This window comes from Caretta caretta, chromosome 17 (assembly GCF_965140235.1).
Source record: "Caretta caretta isolate rCarCar2 chromosome 17, rCarCar1.hap1, whole genome shotgun sequence".
Taxonomy (NCBI): Eukaryota; Metazoa; Chordata; order Testudines; family Cheloniidae; genus Caretta; species Caretta caretta.
Genome location: NC_134222.1, coordinates 16,308,407 through 16,326,163, shown reverse-complemented (window position 1 = coordinate 16,326,163; position 17,757 = coordinate 16,308,407). Strand labels below are relative to the sequence as shown.

The 17,757-nt window shown below is 45.9% G+C and overlaps 1 protein-coding gene across 1 annotated transcript in view; it reads right to left on the bottom strand.

Annotated features, from left to right (window-relative positions):
• The window catches only part of CASTOR2 (cytosolic arginine sensor for mTORC1 subunit 2), a 176,496-nt gene that overhangs the window by 20,829 nt on the left and 137,910 nt on the right, over positions 1 to 17,757 (bottom strand). Inside the window, exons 3-8 of the mRNA XM_048824042.2 lie at positions 13,240 to 13,433; positions 12,626 to 12,758; positions 9,053 to 9,176; positions 8,407 to 8,517; positions 6,053 to 6,135; positions 2,266 to 2,360 (exon numbers count right to left, since the gene is read on the bottom strand). Of these exons, the coding sequence (XP_048679999.1) occupies positions 2,266 to 2,360; positions 6,053 to 6,135; positions 8,407 to 8,517; positions 9,053 to 9,176; positions 12,626 to 12,758; positions 13,240 to 13,433 (740 nt within the window). The remainder of the gene's footprint in view (positions 1 to 2,265; positions 2,361 to 6,052; positions 6,136 to 8,406; positions 8,518 to 9,052; positions 9,177 to 12,625; positions 12,759 to 13,239; positions 13,434 to 17,757) is intronic.

The following is a 17,757-nucleotide window of genomic DNA, read 5'->3' as shown; positions in this document are numbered from 1 at the left end:
TGGCTTATCTTATCAGTATAGTTAATGTTCAAGAAAATAAGCCAAATGTATACAACAATTTGACCTTTGCTATCTGGAACCATGTTTACTTTGACTCTGTGCACATACGGCCTATGGGCTGTAAATGGGTTGTGTCAACTGTGAAAGGCTGAAGTAATTAGTTTTTTAAAAAAAACCCCTGAATCTGCTCTTTGAGCTTTTACAGGTCAAAAGTCAGGGCAGTATAATAAGTGTCTGGTGATGTAATGGGAACTGTAATGCAAACAATAAAGGACAGAATTAAAAAAAAAAACCCCAGTCACAGATTTATCTTAGCTGAGATTATCACATGGACTGCTGATTTGCTGTCCTGCTGAGGAACCGATCCAAGCCAAACTCCATCCTGGCTGCATCCTGCAGGTGCAGCATTATTCAAACAAGTGTGGTGATTGTGCATGCAACTGTAGTAACTGTGCATGCAGTCACACAACAGTGTGCATGTTTTCTGGAAAATCCAACCCAGTCCCTCCCCACCGTTTGCACAGTTTCAAAGAGAAACCAAACCAGAGGTGGGTTTTCAAATCTAGCCTTTAAGGTGGCAGGTCATGTGGCCCAGGACAGCCAGGGAGCTGAGAAATGGAGCTTTCGGCTCTTTCTGCACTGGCCTAAGGTGGCAGCTTTTTCTACACGGATTTGCAAAAATACAGATGGAAATTAAATCTTCCCCACTTAGGTCAGTGTATCTGGGCTAACACTGGGCATACAGAGCAGAGTGTCCCTAATCTAAACAGAGGCGAGGCCACTGGTTCTCATGGGAAATTCCCCCAAAACATGGCTGACTTGACGTATTGGTAACCAACACATGTTCTTATGAAGAAGCAGTAAGGTGGCAACAGTCTCACCTTTTCATCTTGTTAGAAGGGAGATAAAGATACTGGTCAAACCAGAATACGCCACCTGCCCTATAAAACATTGCAATGGCGAAAGGAGCGTGTCCTGATTCTTGTCATGCATAGGTTGTCGGGGCTACCCACAAACTCCTTAATCGCGCCATGTGAGTGGTGCCAGAACGACTGCAAAACTTTGCTCATTGGCTTCCATGGGCCTACTCACAGGCTTAAGGTGAAGAACATGCTTTGCTGGATTGGGGCCCAAGGGAATGGTCTTAATGACTTGAAAGTGGCTGCTCACATAAGCAATAATGATTCGCAAGGATTGGGGCCCAAGCCAGGGAGTACAAATTCAGCTGGGATAGGCATTAGCAAGTTCAGATGCTTAGATAAAGTTCCTTAGAGGCCTGCACAACTGAGCTGGGACTGCAATGAAATCACGCTCTCTGGAAGTATTTTGGGGCCAGACCTAGCTGAAACCTGGAAGCAAAAAGATGCATGAAAAGCAGAACAAACCAAAAATAGGCATTCGAACACTTCAGAGCTTTAGACAATGTTTCTGTCTAAGAATGGGCAAAGACTGAGAGGGGTAACGTCACTTCCCCTGAAACTCCGTCCCTGCTGCGGCACTTGCTGAAGCCACAGCTCTAGGATTTCTGTAAATCGTGATGGCGGTAGTAGTATCGTGGAACACGATTTTCCAAGAACAGAAGGGATGACTAGGAGCTACAACCCCCACCGCCCCAGTTTACACAGCCTTATAGCCACCATTGCAATGTACTGAAGGGCAAAGGCCATTGGTTTGCGTTAGAGTGTGGATGGAAAGGATTCCAGTGGCAGGAGACCGTCTCAAGAGTGGACTAAGCAATAAGACACACGCACAATAAGCAAGACAAAGAAAATCACAGCTGGCGGGGCTGCACTATGCCAGCATACGCAGGACATAAGCTTGGGCTTCCCTCCCCCTTACCCTGGAATGAGCCATCTCAGCAGTATCCCATCAGCCTCAGCCAGGCTCAGACAGTGGACAGACCTCAAGCTGCTGATGTGCCCGGCTGACCAGCCATGGTAGCCAAGTCTTAGAGACAGGGGTGCAGCAGGGTGGAAGGGTGAAAGTTGACTAGCGATGAGGCACCCCTCAGTCCTCCACACACACTCCCACCCCTCTGGCATGGACTTGAATTAAATGGTCACTTAGCAGCAGATGAAAATCATCAGGAAGATCACGCTCAAGCAGACGAGAGAGGTTTCTGGCCCCTCTGCACTTGGCTACCTCAGGCCCAAGTCACTTTAACAAGCAGTCGTAAAGAGAAATGCCAAGGATTGTTTTCTCATGGGGGGAAAAAGGACTAGCTCTGCCCTCCTCCTCACACCTCTGAGCTATTCAGATACTTACCAATGCGTGATCGAACTTAAAAGTACTGATGTAGTAGGCTGGGATGTCGGAGGCAGCCAAAGGCTCAGAAATCTGAGCAACAATTCCACATTCATCTAGGGGAAGACAAAGAACAAAAATAATGTTTCCAACAGAGCTCCGCCATGGGAAAGCACTCATAGGTCTAACTAGCTCCTGTCATGATGCCAAAAAAACTGAGAAACCCACCAGCAGTAAGCCTGGGGCATAGGTGCGGGACACAGGGGTGGGGGGAGCAAAGGGCCATGCCCCCCCAACTTTTGAGAACCTGAACTTGCCAGAAGGGCAACGAGGGGGGAGAGAAATGGGGGCCCAAGCTCACTTCTTGGCTCTGGAGGGGGGGTGGCATGACAAGAGCAGCGGCAGGCCAAATGGGAGTGAGTGGCGTTGCGACCCCATGTGCGAGGTCGCAATGCCACTCAAATTTGGCCCAGTTTGGTTGCTTGGTCCCCTCACTTTTGCAGTCCTTCCAGTGCTACGGCCTGAGGGTGATTAAAAGTGAGAAAAGGAATTAGAAATACCGAGGATAATGCAACAGCTATACACAATTCCCTAAACAGCTGCTTAATTACAACTGCTTGGCCTTTGAATCCCAGGGTTTCCTGTAGGAATCTGGGTTAAGAGTCTGCGCTAACATGGCTATTTCATTCCACTGTCTTTTGTGTATTTTCACTTAATCTGGATTCAGACAGCTGCTGAATTACACTGTGGACATATTGTGCCGATTCAAAATACCATGTTAATACTGAAGGGGTATCTCCCTGCTAACGGGACAAGCTCTGAAAAATGAATGACCAACTCCTCATGTTAAAGGCAGGGAGCTTTTTAGCATGGAACACACTTTAATATATAGAAGCTGTCTTATGGATACCTGCCCTGCCCATGGGCTATCATCCAGCCGTGACTTCCCTGCCCACTGGCTATTGCCCATTCACATTGGTGATCATGTAACATACCTGTGGCATCTACAACAATTGCTTACATGCAAAAGTGACATCAGGGAAGTATTTAACCTCTTTTCAGCTCCTTTTAATGAGACTCAACAGGTGGAGTGAGAAGGACACAGACCCATGTGAACAGTCACCTCTCTGCAGGCCCGCAGCACTCCAGACAACGGCTTGACAACTGTGCTGAAGCAGGAACGTTGGTGTCTCTTTATTGTAATGGCCCTTTGCTTCTGTCATTCTATCCATTTCCATTGATTAGGCTGTTTTATCATTTCTTACATGCTATTTCCCTTCCGATTTTATTCTCCAAGTGACCTCCCTGTAACTTCGTAATTAGTGACCTGATCAGGTAGTTGTGGGGTATTTTTGTTTTTGTGCATGTGCAAAAAAACAAATACCCTTTGCTTCAATGTGCAGGCTCTTTCCTCCCCCAAACACACACAATAGCACAAAGCACGCCCCTGGAGGAGTATTTATGGTCTGTTTAACAACTCAAATGAGACGGCAGATGCTTGAAGCAAGAGAAAATAAACTGGGCTCCAAGAGGACACACGTCCCACTAGTAAAAGGCAGTGACCTTCTTGTAGCACGAATAAGAATGGGAGTGACACAGCAGCCCCAGCACATACCTAGTCTCCTCTGCCAAGGCCCTTTGACTGACCCAGGGCCGCCAGTGTGTCTAAATTGCAATCCTAGGGTGCGACTGCAGCTCAAGCAGATGCACCGGAGCTAGCTTGAATCGAGAAGTGAAGCCGTGGCTAGCAGGGATGGCCCACACTGAACCATGCACTGCCAGGGTGTCACTGCTCCAGGACCTGAGCTAGTTAGATTAAAGGTAGCTCAGGTGCGTCTGCCTTAGCTGCAGCCCCCCACCAGGACTTCAGTATAGACAGATCCACAGACACAGTGAAGCACCTGGTATCCAGCTGCCATTCCAAGAAATGGTAAATGGAGCTGGGACTCCAGCCTTTCAGTAAGGGAAAGCCTGAGCACCCAACCACTTTTGAGTGCTAATTCTCATCCTCTCTCTTTACCAGTTGGGGCTGCTGTGAATCACACGCTAGTCTATCATTAGCAAAGTCTGCCCTTTCCCGACAGCTTGTACTGCAGGCATCGCTTTGCGTCGCAAACGGCTGAGGTTTGCCCAGGAAATATTTTGGCATGTCAACACTTTAACCACCCATAACCATCATCGCTAAAGCTCCTGTCCCCAGTCCTTGGTCCAAAGGCCAGAAGTGGTTTAGGAATGTTTGGTTTGAGGTCAGTGGAAGGTAACAAAACTAGATCAAAAAGGACATTGGAACTTGGAACCCGTCTCTTCTGCCCTACGGAGTGATTGCCTATCTGACAAACACCTACAGCACAATCTCAGCCAACCGGTTTCTTCCTGTGTGGAATCAGAGCTGAGTAGGGTTGCAGAATTGGGTTCACCTGTGCTCAAATGCTCCTGTTCAGCTCATGTAGAAAATGGGACTGTTCTTGGGAGCAAGCGCTGCAGGATCAGGCCCAATAATCAGGAACAACATTCTGCGTTATTTGCCACACCTCCTCTTTTTCCTACTGGATCAATATAAATCCCAAAAACGTATGCACAAAACACTAATACTCAGAAGTATTTTCAGGGGTCTAATGAGAAACCACGAATGAGATTCAGGCAGGAAGCCTCCAAAGCTCCCTCATGGGCCCTTCCCTCTGTGTTCCTCCTTCCCTCATTAGCGGCAGATAATACACCATCTGACCTGCATCTGAGAAGGACTAAATGCTGGACATCTCTTAGCCTTACTCACATGAACCCTGGATCTGCCACAGTGACTGGTGTTCATGCTGACCTAGTGGCCCGGGCACCTTACTCACTTGAAATCCTAGGATAAGCCTCTGCTGCATCAAAGCTAACTTCCAGTAGCTCAGAGAGACTCTTCTTACTTGATCCTAAGCTCCAAGAACACTTGCTCTAAGCTGACATTACCACCACCAAAAGCCAGTTATTTAAACAAATGGCCAAAATTTTCAAAAGTGACCAGTGATCTTGGGTGCCTCCATCTCTGGGTGCCCAACTTGAGACATTTTTAAAGGACCAAGGTTTTTAAAGGGCGGGTGCTCAGCATTTTCTGAAAGGCAGGCCCCTTTAAAAGGTCTCAAGTTAGACAACTCACCCAAAGTGACAGGTCACTTCTGAAAAGCTTGGGCACTTTCTCCACGTGGTTTCTGCCAGATACACTGTGTAAAAGCCATGTTGATTTTAAAATGGGATGAGCTAAGAGGGAATTTAGGACCACAATGGGATGAGGGAATTTAGGACCACAATTTAGGGCCACAATTCTGCTCTCACAAACTTGTAAGACTTTGTACTAAATCCACAGAAGCCACGCAGTTGCCCTGGATTTATGCTGATGGAAGTCAGAGTAATATCTGTCTCCTGGTCTCACTGACGGGTTTCTAAAATGGACTGAGCCAGCCTAGCCTTTTCCTGTTTCACACGGACATGAAAGCTCATGGGCCAAAATTTTTGAAAGCAGGGGCCTAAATGTAGCTAACGCCATAGTCCAGTAATTAAATCTGATCGGGGGTACGGGGCGGGGGGAAGAGGGCGGAGGGGCAATGAGAGATACCGCATACACAGCCCTTTTGAAAATCAGACCATTCATCCTTGGGTTTAGTTGTAACTGAACTGGTTTTCAGACTCTTGTTCTCAACTCCACAATAGGCTGAAGACTCTCTAAAAAACAGGCTTAGCCAACGCAATTGTTTCCTCTCCTCCTCCTCTATGTCTACGTGTGAGTGGCAATATTTGCACTTAATTGATTCTCCGACTGTTTACATACCAAAGCCAAGTGGCTGCCCGCCAATCCGAACCATCTTCCAGAGTTCTCCAGATGCACTTGTAAACAACAAATTATTAGGAAATCTATAAAAAAAAAAAAAAAAGGTGAAAGACTGTAAGTAAAAGTACAGTAAAAGCTGTTTTATCTGGCATGTTGGGGCAAAGGGAGGTGCCGGTAAGTGAAAATGCCAGTTAATTAAGAGGGAGGGGGTTGGGGTGAGGGAGGGAGGGAGTGTGGGGCAGCGGGTTGGGGTGTGGGAGGTCAGATCTGGGGGGGTGCTCACTTTGGGCAGCTCTCTGTAAGTGGTGACCTGTCCTGGCTGCTCCTAAGCAGAGGTGCGGCAGGTGGCTCTGCATGCTGCCTCCGCCCGCAGACACCACCCTCGCAGCTCCCATTGGCTGCGGTTCCCAGCCAATGGGAGCTGCGGAGCTAGCGCTCGGGAAGAGCGGGTGGGGGCAGAGCTCAGAGCCACCTGCTGTGCCTCCGGCTAGGAGCAGCCGGGACAGGTTGCTGCTTGCGGGGAGCTACCCGAGGTGAGCGGCTCCAAGATCCAGCACCAGCATCCCCTCCTGCACCAAAACTCTCTCCCACAGCCCGCACTCAATATCCACTCCTGCACCCCAACCCTCTGCTGGCCCTGCACCAACCGGACTATAAACCGGTATTTCAGTGAAGATCAGAAAGGCTGGTTTATAGAGCTTTCCGGTTGGTGAAGTGTCAGATAAAGAGCTTTTACTGTAGTAGTAACTTAAACACCCCTTGCACCAAAATGATGGAAGGGCTCTTCCGGGTCTATAACTGGGCTTGGAAGGATTCAACTTTTATTGCTAAATGTCGATTTCACCATACACATGCAAACCGATATAAAACTATTTGATACATGATGTTGACAATTTGGGTTTTAAAGATTATGAAGCTTTTAACATTTTGAACCTCAACATCTACTGTCATTAAATAGTTATTGTCTGACACTTTTTGCAACTGTGAAAGTTTAAAACAATAAAAAAAAATGCTTAAATCCCATAACTGCGTGCAATCTGTGAAAATTTAAGTCAATACAAATAAAAAAATGTTTAAAAATAAACATTGATATTACCTGTCAAAATTATTTTAAAAATATGGAATTTTGTCAAGCCTATCTACAGCCCTGCCCAGCTTGAAATGGACAAGGAGCAGCAGGATTAAAAAACTGATGTGGCAAAACAAGGCAAATGAAGCTGGCTTCAGGTTTTCTGTTGTAAATATGACTGAATTGGGAAAGCCATGTGTGAGTGAGAGAGAGAAATGTGGGAGGAGTCACAGAAGGGGCTTTCTGAAAAAAATTCTGCTTCCAAATACTCAAATCTGGGGACTGTTAGTTCAAGGGCCCTAGCTGACACATGGAACCACATGGAGAGAGAAGCTGCCCTTGATCTATCTTAGGTATTTAGATGGCCCCCATGAGGCGTCTATATCCTCACAATGCCTGGAGAGGTAGGGAAGTGCTATTATTGCCAGTTTACAGATGGGGAACTTAGACACAGAGCGATGAAGTGACTTGTCCACAGTCACACAGAAGGTCTGTGGCAGAGGAGGGAATTGCACCCAGGTCCCCAGAATCGCAAGTTGGTGCCCTAGCTATCCTTCCTCCCTTTCAGAGCTCGATCCTGCCAGGCACAGACGGCTTTTAGTCAATGGAGGCTGAAGAAGCTTCCCCAGGAGGCAACTAGCACCCCGCAGAATCAGGCCCTAAGACAGTCATGACGAAGATCATACACGGCCTCGTAGGTCATGATCAACACTTCAGACTGCTTCTGGATACAACATCTGGTGCAGCCTTTAGCCCCTCAGCCCTTTAAGGAGTTGTGTGCTCTCATCTGGGACTGGAAGACGGAGAATAATACAAATATTACAGGACAGTATTTTTATTCAAGTCAGCTTGTGGGCTTGCTGGACAAATGCGTTATTAGCTGCTGCTGCTCTGGCAAGATGTGGTGCATTACCATGACAATGAGACACAGCACTGACTAACTGCATGGGAAAGCGATGTCAGAAGACAGTGTCATTTAAAGCGGCCTGCATTCTACTCCGTGAGATTTTCTTGTCTGCACAGGTTCAATCTGTGAACAATGGGCTAACATTTTCCAAAGCACCTAGGAGACTTAAGAGCTTAAGTCCCATTTTCAAAAGTGACTTCGGCAATTAAGAGCCTCAATCTCACTGACTTTCAGTGAGACTTTCAGGCTCCCAAGTGCCTTCACCACTTTTGAAAATGGGAGTTAGGAGCCTCAGTCACATAGGTGCTTCTGAAAATTTTGCTTGTGGTCTTTTGGGGTCCAGATGAGCCCTGTGCTGAAGTCAGTCATGGGCCTCACCTCTGCTGTGTCTGTACATCCATCACCAAGGAGATGTAACCCTCAATGAGAGAGAATGAGAAAAAGCGAATGTGTCCAGAGTCTTCACTGCCCACCACCGTGTCTTTTACTCTGAAGAAAAGAAAACAAAACAGAATTAACACCAGTCAGCGGGGGTATTGGAAATCCTGCCACAAACATGTGCTAATTTTATCAGATGCATTTTGAGAAGAAGGGTTCTATTTTTAGGTCCAACTTTTCCTGGAATGGGCCCGCTTTTTGGCAGAGAAATCTGATGCCTTTCAAGCCTAGCTTGCCAGGTGTTAATAGGTGGCAGCAATGCAATATTGTTACACTGCAATATGCCCACACAAGCTCATGGCATGAGTTAGTCCTGCTGGTTTTAATGTTTAAAGCCACCTAAATAGGAAGCAGGCATCCATTAATGGGAATTGGGCATCCTAATCTCCCATGGGCCTTTGAAAAATCTCAACCGACGGTTGCAACCCTCAAGAAGCCCACACTATAGATGATGCATTTTATATTGCACAACGCCAGCCCTGGATTCCTGCCAGTCTTGAAGAGAGCGATGCATATTTGTATGTTCACACTCAGGCCATGCTTGCACAGATGGTGCTGTGTGCCCCTGTCCCTGATATAAACGTACCCATTGGAGTAAAACATGACATCCATTAGGAGTGTAGCAACAGTTGGAAGGGTATCTGGATCCAGGCTGGTGACACAGAACATATTACTTGGACTTGAAAGAGGATGGATAACAGGCCTCTGAACTGAAAGAGACACACACACACACACACAGGTATAAAGCCAAGTTGGTATCAAGGTCACATCCCCTCAGATACTGTTGTTATCCACAGTGCCATAGACCAGACTTCCAGTCTTTGTACAGTCAATGGGATGACCCTCAGAAAGGGGAGGACACAGTCTTCTTGGTGGAAGGCCCTTGGCTGCTGCATTGACTACCTCTAGAAATCAGGGTAAGCCGAGTAACAGTTAAGGCCCAAAGACAACTGCTTTCTTCAGTCAGGCATCCCCTAGTATTGGGACAGCAATAAGGTCCTGGCAATATTCCTCTTGGAAGACAGCCATTGAGAGTAATCGGTTACCAGGGTTAGGGAGCAGGGAAGAAGGACAAAGTCCTCTGGAATATTAACATTCTCCTCCTAACTGACACATGGAGCCTAAATGCTACAGCACTGGGCAAACTGGAAACAAGTGGGGACTTCCGGTGTGTGAATTTCGACAGTTACAGGAATCTCAAATTGCAAGATGGGTAGCGAAGGCTTTCTAGCGCTGTGGGACTATTTAGGTGATGATATATTATCACTACATCATAAACATTCATTTGCTCAGAATCACGACCTATTCAGCTACACCCTTGGCTAACTGATCTCGCTGTGTGGCCCAGACCACACAGAGTGGGCGCAGGTTACATAAGCCCTGTGTAAGTGCTTCCCCTTGTATGAGACACCGGGACAGTATATGCCCTGAGGCATATACAGTCTATCAGATGGATTCAAATGAGGTAAGAGGCAGGCAGAGGTAATGGCAACTTAGACTTTAATCATAGACTTTAAGGTCAGAAGGGACCATTATGATCACCTAGTCTGACCTCCTGCCCAACGCAGGCCACAGAATCTCACCCACCCACTCCTATAACAAACCTCTCACCTATGTCTGAACTACTGAAGTCCTCAAATCATGGTTTAAAGACTTCAAGGTGCAGAGAATCCTCCAGCAAGTGACCCGTGCCCCATGCTACAGAGGAAGGCGAGAAAACCCCAGGCCTCTTCCAATCTGCCCTGGAGGAAAATTCTTTCCCGACCCCAAATATGGCGATCAGCTAAACCCTGAGCATGTGAGCAAGACTCACCAGCCAGACACCCAGGAAAGAATGTCATTCTTTGTCTATCACAGGTCATTGGGCATATTTACCACTAATCATCAAAGATCAATTCATTGCCAAAATTAGGCTATCCCATCATACCATCCTCTCCATAAACTTATGAAGCTTAGTCTTGAAGCCAGATATGTCTTTTGCCCCCACTGCTCCCCTTGGAAGGCTGTTCCAGAACTTCACTCTCATAGTTAGAAACCTTAGTCTAATTTCAAGTCTAAACTTCCTGATGGCCAGTTTATATCCATTTGTTCTTGTGTTCACATTGGTACTGAGCTTAAATAATTCCTCTCCCTCTCTGGTATTTATCCCTCTGATATATTTATAGAGACCAATCATATCTCCCCTCAGCCTTCTTTTGGTTAGGCTAAACAAGCAAAGCTCTTTGAGTTTCCTTTCATAAAACAGGATATCTTGAGTTTCCTTTCATAATACCCCCCGATACTTTCATAAGACAGGTTTTCCATTCCTCGGATCATCCTAGTAGCCCTTCTCTGTACCCATTCCAGTTTGAATTCATCCTTCTTAAACATGGGAGACCAGAACTACACACAGTATTCCAGATGAGGTCTCACCAGTGCCTTGTATAAAGGTACTAACACCTCCTTATCTCTACTGGAAATACCTCACCTGATGCATCCCAAGACCACATTAGTTTTTTTCACGACCATATCTCATTGGCGGCTCATAGTCATCCTGTGATCAACCAATACTCCGAGGTCCTTCTCCTCCTCTGTTACTTCCAACTGATGCATCCCCAGCTTATAACAAAAATTCTTGGAATTAATCCCTAAATGCATAACCTTACACTTCTCACTATTAAATTTCATCCTATTACTATTACTCCAGTTTACAAGGTCATCCAGATCTTCTTGTATGATATCCCGGTCCTTCTCTGTATTGGCTTTGTGTCATCCGCAAACTATATTAACACACTCCCACTTTTTGTGCCAAGGTCAGTAATAAAAAGATTAAATAAGATTGGTCCCAAAACCGATCCCTGAGGAACTCCACTAGTAACCTCCCACCAGCCTGATAGTTTACCTTTCAGTATGACCCACTGTAATCTCCCATTTAACCAGTTCCTTATGCACCTTTCAATTTTCATACTGATCCCCATCTTTTCCAATTTAGCCAATAATTCCCCATGTGGAACCGTATCAAATGCCTTACTGAAACCGAGGTAAACTGGATCCACTGCGTTTCCTTTGTCTAAAAAATCTGTTACCTTCTCAAAGAAGATCAGGTTGGTTTGGCATGATCTACCTTTTGTAAAACCATGTTGTTTTTTGTCCCAATTATCACTGACCTCAATGTCCTTAACTACTTTAAAAAAAAGGTTTTTCCTCTGATCTTTCGTAATACAGGGGCGCAGATGGCATTTGACTGATGAGTATTCACAGGCCTTGGAACACAAATCCCAACAAAATAGGAGACCACACTAAAACATTGTCATGATGAAAATGAAAAATGCCATTTTGGGGGACACAGATGGTGTGACACTGCACCCCATATTCGCCACAGTGACACTATGATGATATGATTATGGCATAATTAGGATGCATTTTGCACAAGATGGGTCATGTGAGGGGTCATTGGAAAAGTTATGATTTGCTGAATATGATTATCCTATTTGTATGCATGTATCATTTTTGTATCTAAAGTTAGGAATATTGATGATGTATCTGTATTTCAATCATGCTTACTCCGGGGGACACCCACAATTACCCCTTCTAGTACAACCATGAAGAAGCCAGATAGTGCTGATGGCCCATCAGAACTGACAATGACCCTGGAAGAACCTAACTTTCCCAGGAAGTTCTAGACAGCCAGTTAGTAATGGCTGCTATGACTCAGCGAGGTATGCAAGGTCCTATGACCAGGCCACATGTCTCTGGACTCCATCTTGGGATGTCAGTATTTTTCCACAAACCGGTCTGGGAACCAAGTTTTAAAACAAGGGGTTCCTGCCATATGCTAAAGCTATATAAGGCAGGGAGTGACATCATCTGTTGTTCTTCATTCCCCACACAAGAAGACTCCTCGAAACATCTGAGGAACAAAGACTGAACTGGGGGAAGTGCTGGACGCAGGCTAAAGGGATTTCTAGACTGTATGAAAGACCAGGGGATTTCAAGCTGTAAAGCAAGTGTAGCTTATCCCTTCAGAATCTGCAGCCTGCTTGAATAATCTCTTAGGGTGAGAATCTGCTAATTCATATCCAATCTATTTAGTATATGAAGCACACGGAACATTTAATGTAGGTTAAATGTTGACTCCTCTGCAAAAGCACCGATCAGCAGGGCCCATGCAGGTCCTTACCCAATTTTGGCTTGACAAACCCATTCGTTATCCCGAAGTCGTCAGCAGCCACCGTCTCCCCATTCACGACCCTGAGGATGGTGAACTCAGCAGCCAGCGTATGCATCACGAAGGGCAGGTCCCGCTCACGTATCTGAGGACAGTGACAGAGATAGGCGTGTGACGATGCACCCACTTCCCCACTGTCTGAATTGGACAATGGATCAGATCACAGGTGTCCTTATGCATTGCTGAGCCATAGGGAAAACATATACACAACACACGCTTGGAACAACAAGGCCTGGAGGTTGTCGCAATCCAGCGGGTGTTGGGTTAATGAATTTGGTGGCCTCAGTCCAACTATCGGTGGGCCTGATTCTGGAATCAACAGAAAGATTCCTATTGACTTCAGTGGCATTCACATCAGGTTGTAAGTGTCCAAGGACGTTGCCAGCAATAAAGTGGTGAACCCCCAGTGCAGCATTACTTCAAGTATTTAATGCTTGCTACCCACCCCCCTGCCTTTTTCTTTTTTAAAATGGTGTAGTTGGAACCTCTCCTCTGCCCCCACTCCAGCAAATTCTGCTAGGGAACACGGAATCACAAGCAGCCCTGGCCATCTTATTTGGTCTTACCAGGATGAAGTCCGTCTGATAGGTGGACAGCATGAATACAGAAATGTTTTGGTCAGCCAGCGGCGCTATTACTGACTTGGCAATCTTGGTCACCCCGATGGGCTGGGAGCTGGAGAAGCTGCCTCTGCCTGAAACCACATTGAGAGCCAGCCACGTAGCATCTGCCACACTCAAGTGTTCTGATGAAGGGAGCTCTGAAAAGAGATGGAGAGAAAACAGACATAAATTTCAGCGCCAGAGAAACCTAGGTCACTATGTGACCACCAGATCCATTTCCATTTTCTGAATCCATGTGGAATGATGTGGAGAAAGTTTATTACGAGTCTAAGACATATGCTAGAGCATTGGTGGGATGCAGCACTGATGCGACAACATAAAAGGTGGCATCAATTCCCTATAATATTACTGGGTTCTCTCTCTGATCTCTTCCAGGTAATTTCTCTTTCCCTTGTTTTTCTGCAGCCATCTAGAGTTCTTTCTATACATAACTACCCCTAACTAGAGGGGAAGGATGATCCAGTGGTTTGGATACTAGTCCAGAAACTAGGAGATCTGGGTCCAACTCTCTGTTCTATCGCAGACTTCCTGTGTGTTCCTGGGCAGGTGAGTTAGCTTTTTTTCCTACCTCAGTGTAGCCTAGTGGATAAAGCACTAGAGTGGGACTCAGGAGACCTGGGTTCTACTCCCAGCTCTGCCATTGGCCTAATGGGTGACCTGGCCAAGTTACTTCACTTGCCTGTGCCCCATTTCTCAATCTGTAAAATGGGGATATAATGAGAGTGACCTCCTTTGTAAAGTGCTCTGAGATCTACTGATGAAAAGGGCTACATAAGAACCAGGTATTATTATCACCTGTAAAATGGGGGTAATTGCATGTCCCTACCTCAGTGGTTTTCAACCTTTTTTCATTTGCAGACCCCTAAAAATATTTTGCACAGAGATGTGGACCTCTTTGGAAATCTTAGACATAGTCTGCAGACCCCAGGGGTCCACAGACCACAGGCCGAAAACCACTCTCCTACCTCATAGGGTTGGTGTGAGGATAAATACATTAAAGATTGTGAGGCACTCAGATACTACAGTAATGGATGCCATATAAGTACCTAAGACAGACACAGAACTCTCCTATTTATTCCTTTTTATTTACCTCTCGTCTGCTGATTTTACATTTTAAAAAATTCTTTAATAGTGTTTTTTAATTCATGGTGATGTTTTTCAATTAATAGGTTTTTTTTTATTCATTCATTTTCAGAATCCTTTAATAGTTCAGCAGACTAGAAAAGATTCAGCAACTGAGTTCTGAACTTCTCCGCAGACCTGGAATGCTCAGATTGAGGATTTCAGTTCAAGCAGTCAGAGGCATAAAAGGGGCACCTGCAACATTCAGACCTGGACCCAAAGCTGAGTTGTGTTTGTATGTGGGATTCAGATTATTTGCATCACAACGGAACCCAGATGCCCCAAAAGAAGCAAGTGCCCTACTGTGCGAGGCGCCACACAGACATGAAGTAAAAGACAGGCCCTACCCCACAGAGCTTACAGTATTCATTTAAGACAAGATGTAACATGTGAGTGAAGCAAATGAAGAGAAGAGGATACAGCAACAGGCATACAAGCATGTTCTCTAGAGCCATACAGAATGCGCAAGTAGAAGGCAGGATTTTCAAAGATGCCTACAGGATTTGGACACTCCATTCCCCTTCATTTCAATGGGAACTGAGCAATTAAATCTCTCAGGCTACTTTGAAATTCTTAGGAGCATTTATTTTGTTGTCAATGGCCGACAAATAAGAGGGCCAGCAGACATAGTCCCAGCTGGCCAACATTTTCAGATCTGTGAATGGCAGGATTTTTAGAAACAGTAGCAGGGAAGGCTCACAGGCTTCTTATGGTGTCCTTGGCAAAATGCAGAAAAATGGATTTCATTTGGATACCTTCCAAAGACAAATCGCTCGTGCGAGAGGCAGCACTGACTAGTGGATATGGGCACAGGGCTGGAACGCTACTATTCCTAGCTCTGCTACTGACCTTGCAGTGTGACCTTGGAAAGTCCCTTCACCCCAGGCCTTGGTATCCCATCCCACTGAGTGTCCATCTTTTCTTTTCAGATTGTATGTGCTTTTGGGGCAGGGCCTGTTTCTTACTGTGTGTTTGCACCACGCCTACCACAAAAGGGCCACTGAATGCATCTGATGAAGTGAGCTGTAGCTCACGAAAGCTTATGCTCAAATAAATTTGTTAGTCTCTAAGGTGCCACAAGTACTCCTTTTCTTTTTGTAATACAATTAATACACAGTACCACCGTGAGAAGAAAGGGAGAGCTTTGCAAATCTTTACTAGCTGATCGACACATACTGTGTTAACTTCGCTTCCATGAACAGCCACAATTGTATGCAGCATAAAAAACAAGCCTGAACAAAGAAAGGACAAACAGGGCACGGAGAGCTCTGCTCTTGTGTTTTGCTATTTAGCTTCATAGGCCAATTACTGAGATAGCAGACTTTAAGGCTGGCTGCACAGCCTCGAAACTAGGCACCAGGGAAGCTAGATAAGTTGGCATATCAATCACCTTTGAGACCCCAGCACCAGCCGCATATGGGAAATTATTTCAGCCATGTATCCAAGCTTGTTTTCTGATCCGACAGCACGTTGCATCACAGAGCAAAACAAAACAAACCCCAACACTACATCAATAGACAGGTAGAAACCAGGTCCCAAAATTACCCAGGCTGACTGAATAAGCCCCTGATGCATTTTCTTCCTCTATTCCCAACCCAGCTCCTCTCTCCAGATACAAAGCGCTCCTTCTAGGACATGTATTTACCTCTTGGCAGCGCAAAGCAGACAAGCTCACACTAAGGCCACCTGCATGTCATGCATATTCACAGCTCTGCTCCGACATCACCAACCCATTAAAGCAGCATCGTCCCCCTGGATCTCACTAAGCCATGGAAAAGTCACCTCTTTCTCAAAGTCTCCAGTACTATGCAAACACTTGGTCCAAAAAGCAACCATGCCACGCATCTCGTACTGACCGGCTCAGAGGCTTGCTGGGACAGAGCTGAGCCAGGCCAGACACATGCTCTGGGACTGGGATCCCTGAGGCTGTAACACGTTGGTCTAATTTCAGTTGCTGGGTTTAACGTGCAGGTGCTGAGTGGCGCTGGTGGTCTGTGATATACAGGGGATCACACTAGAGAATCTGGTGGTCCCTTTTGGCCCTAAGCTCTGTGGATTGGAGAGCTCTGAGTTCTGTGAAATGAATCTGAAAAGCATATTGCAAGTAGCCAGGGAAGGTGAACTAGAGAGCTACAGTGGGGAAGACCCATCTTTTTATCCCCCAACAACCTTTTCCTCGAGGGTGAAAAAGGCCCAATTGCCATTTATGTTTGTAATAACTGTGAAGTGTTTATTATGTTAGTTTAATTGGGTTTAACAAACCCTGTGAAGCATGCCTTATAGTCATTTTCTTTGCCCAGGTAACCTGCATCTCCTAATTCAATTAACATTTAAAAAATGAGTATGGAAAGTGACTAAATTACCACAGCTGGACACTGTTTCCAATAGGCAGCCAGAGGTAAAAGTGCAACCCCAGTTTGAATGAAACAAACGGATGGGAGGCTTGACAATGTCTTCTAAATAGCATCAAATAAGACCCGGGGGGGGGGGGGGGGGGAGGAGGCAGGAGAAGTGCCTTGCCCAAAGAACTGTAAAATGTGTGAGGTCCAAAGAGTGCTGGAAATATCAAATGCAACATTAACATAGACTCAATGAGGCAGAATAAGCTAAGAAATGAAAAGGAAAGTAAGCAGTGCTGGTGTTTCACCACCAGTGGAAAGTCAGCAACCAACCATGCCTACAAATGCCTCTCCCCGCACAGGAACAAGCACGGAGAAACCCCAAATGGTGACCTGCAAAGCTTTGCATAGAGCTGAGCACCATCATCTCACTAGTGAATGCCTGGCAAGCGCAGACAGGAAAAACACCTAGGAATTCAGATGCTACCTCCAAGTTCGCAGGACTGGCATGGAAATTTCATAATCATATTTCCCTTGCTCCGACCAGATGTCCCATGGTTCCCACTTCTAATCAAAACAATGACCTTACCATTACCAACCGGAACAAGGATGAGTAAGGAATGTGACAATTATCAGTAATTTTTAGAAAAGTTTGGGAGTGGGTGGATGTTTTTTAAATGAAGCTCCCAATAAGGTTCAGATCTGGTTTGAATTGTGTGAGGAGGTTTGTGTAGTGTAATGGTTTGCAGGGAAGGGCACGCGTTCTGGGAAAGGTGCAGTCTTTCAGTTCAGCGGCCCATGTTCCCATTAAACAAACCTCACTGTCTAACCCACTGTTGGCACGCGTGGATGAGCCAAAGGGTTCACGTCACCACTTTCATTCATGTTAAGTGAACTGGTGTGGAAAATAATATGCTTTCAAGAACTCACCACCCACATGGTCATTCAGCAGAACACTCAGCACCAGTTTCCATCTCCCTTTGAAGCACCAGTTATGGCC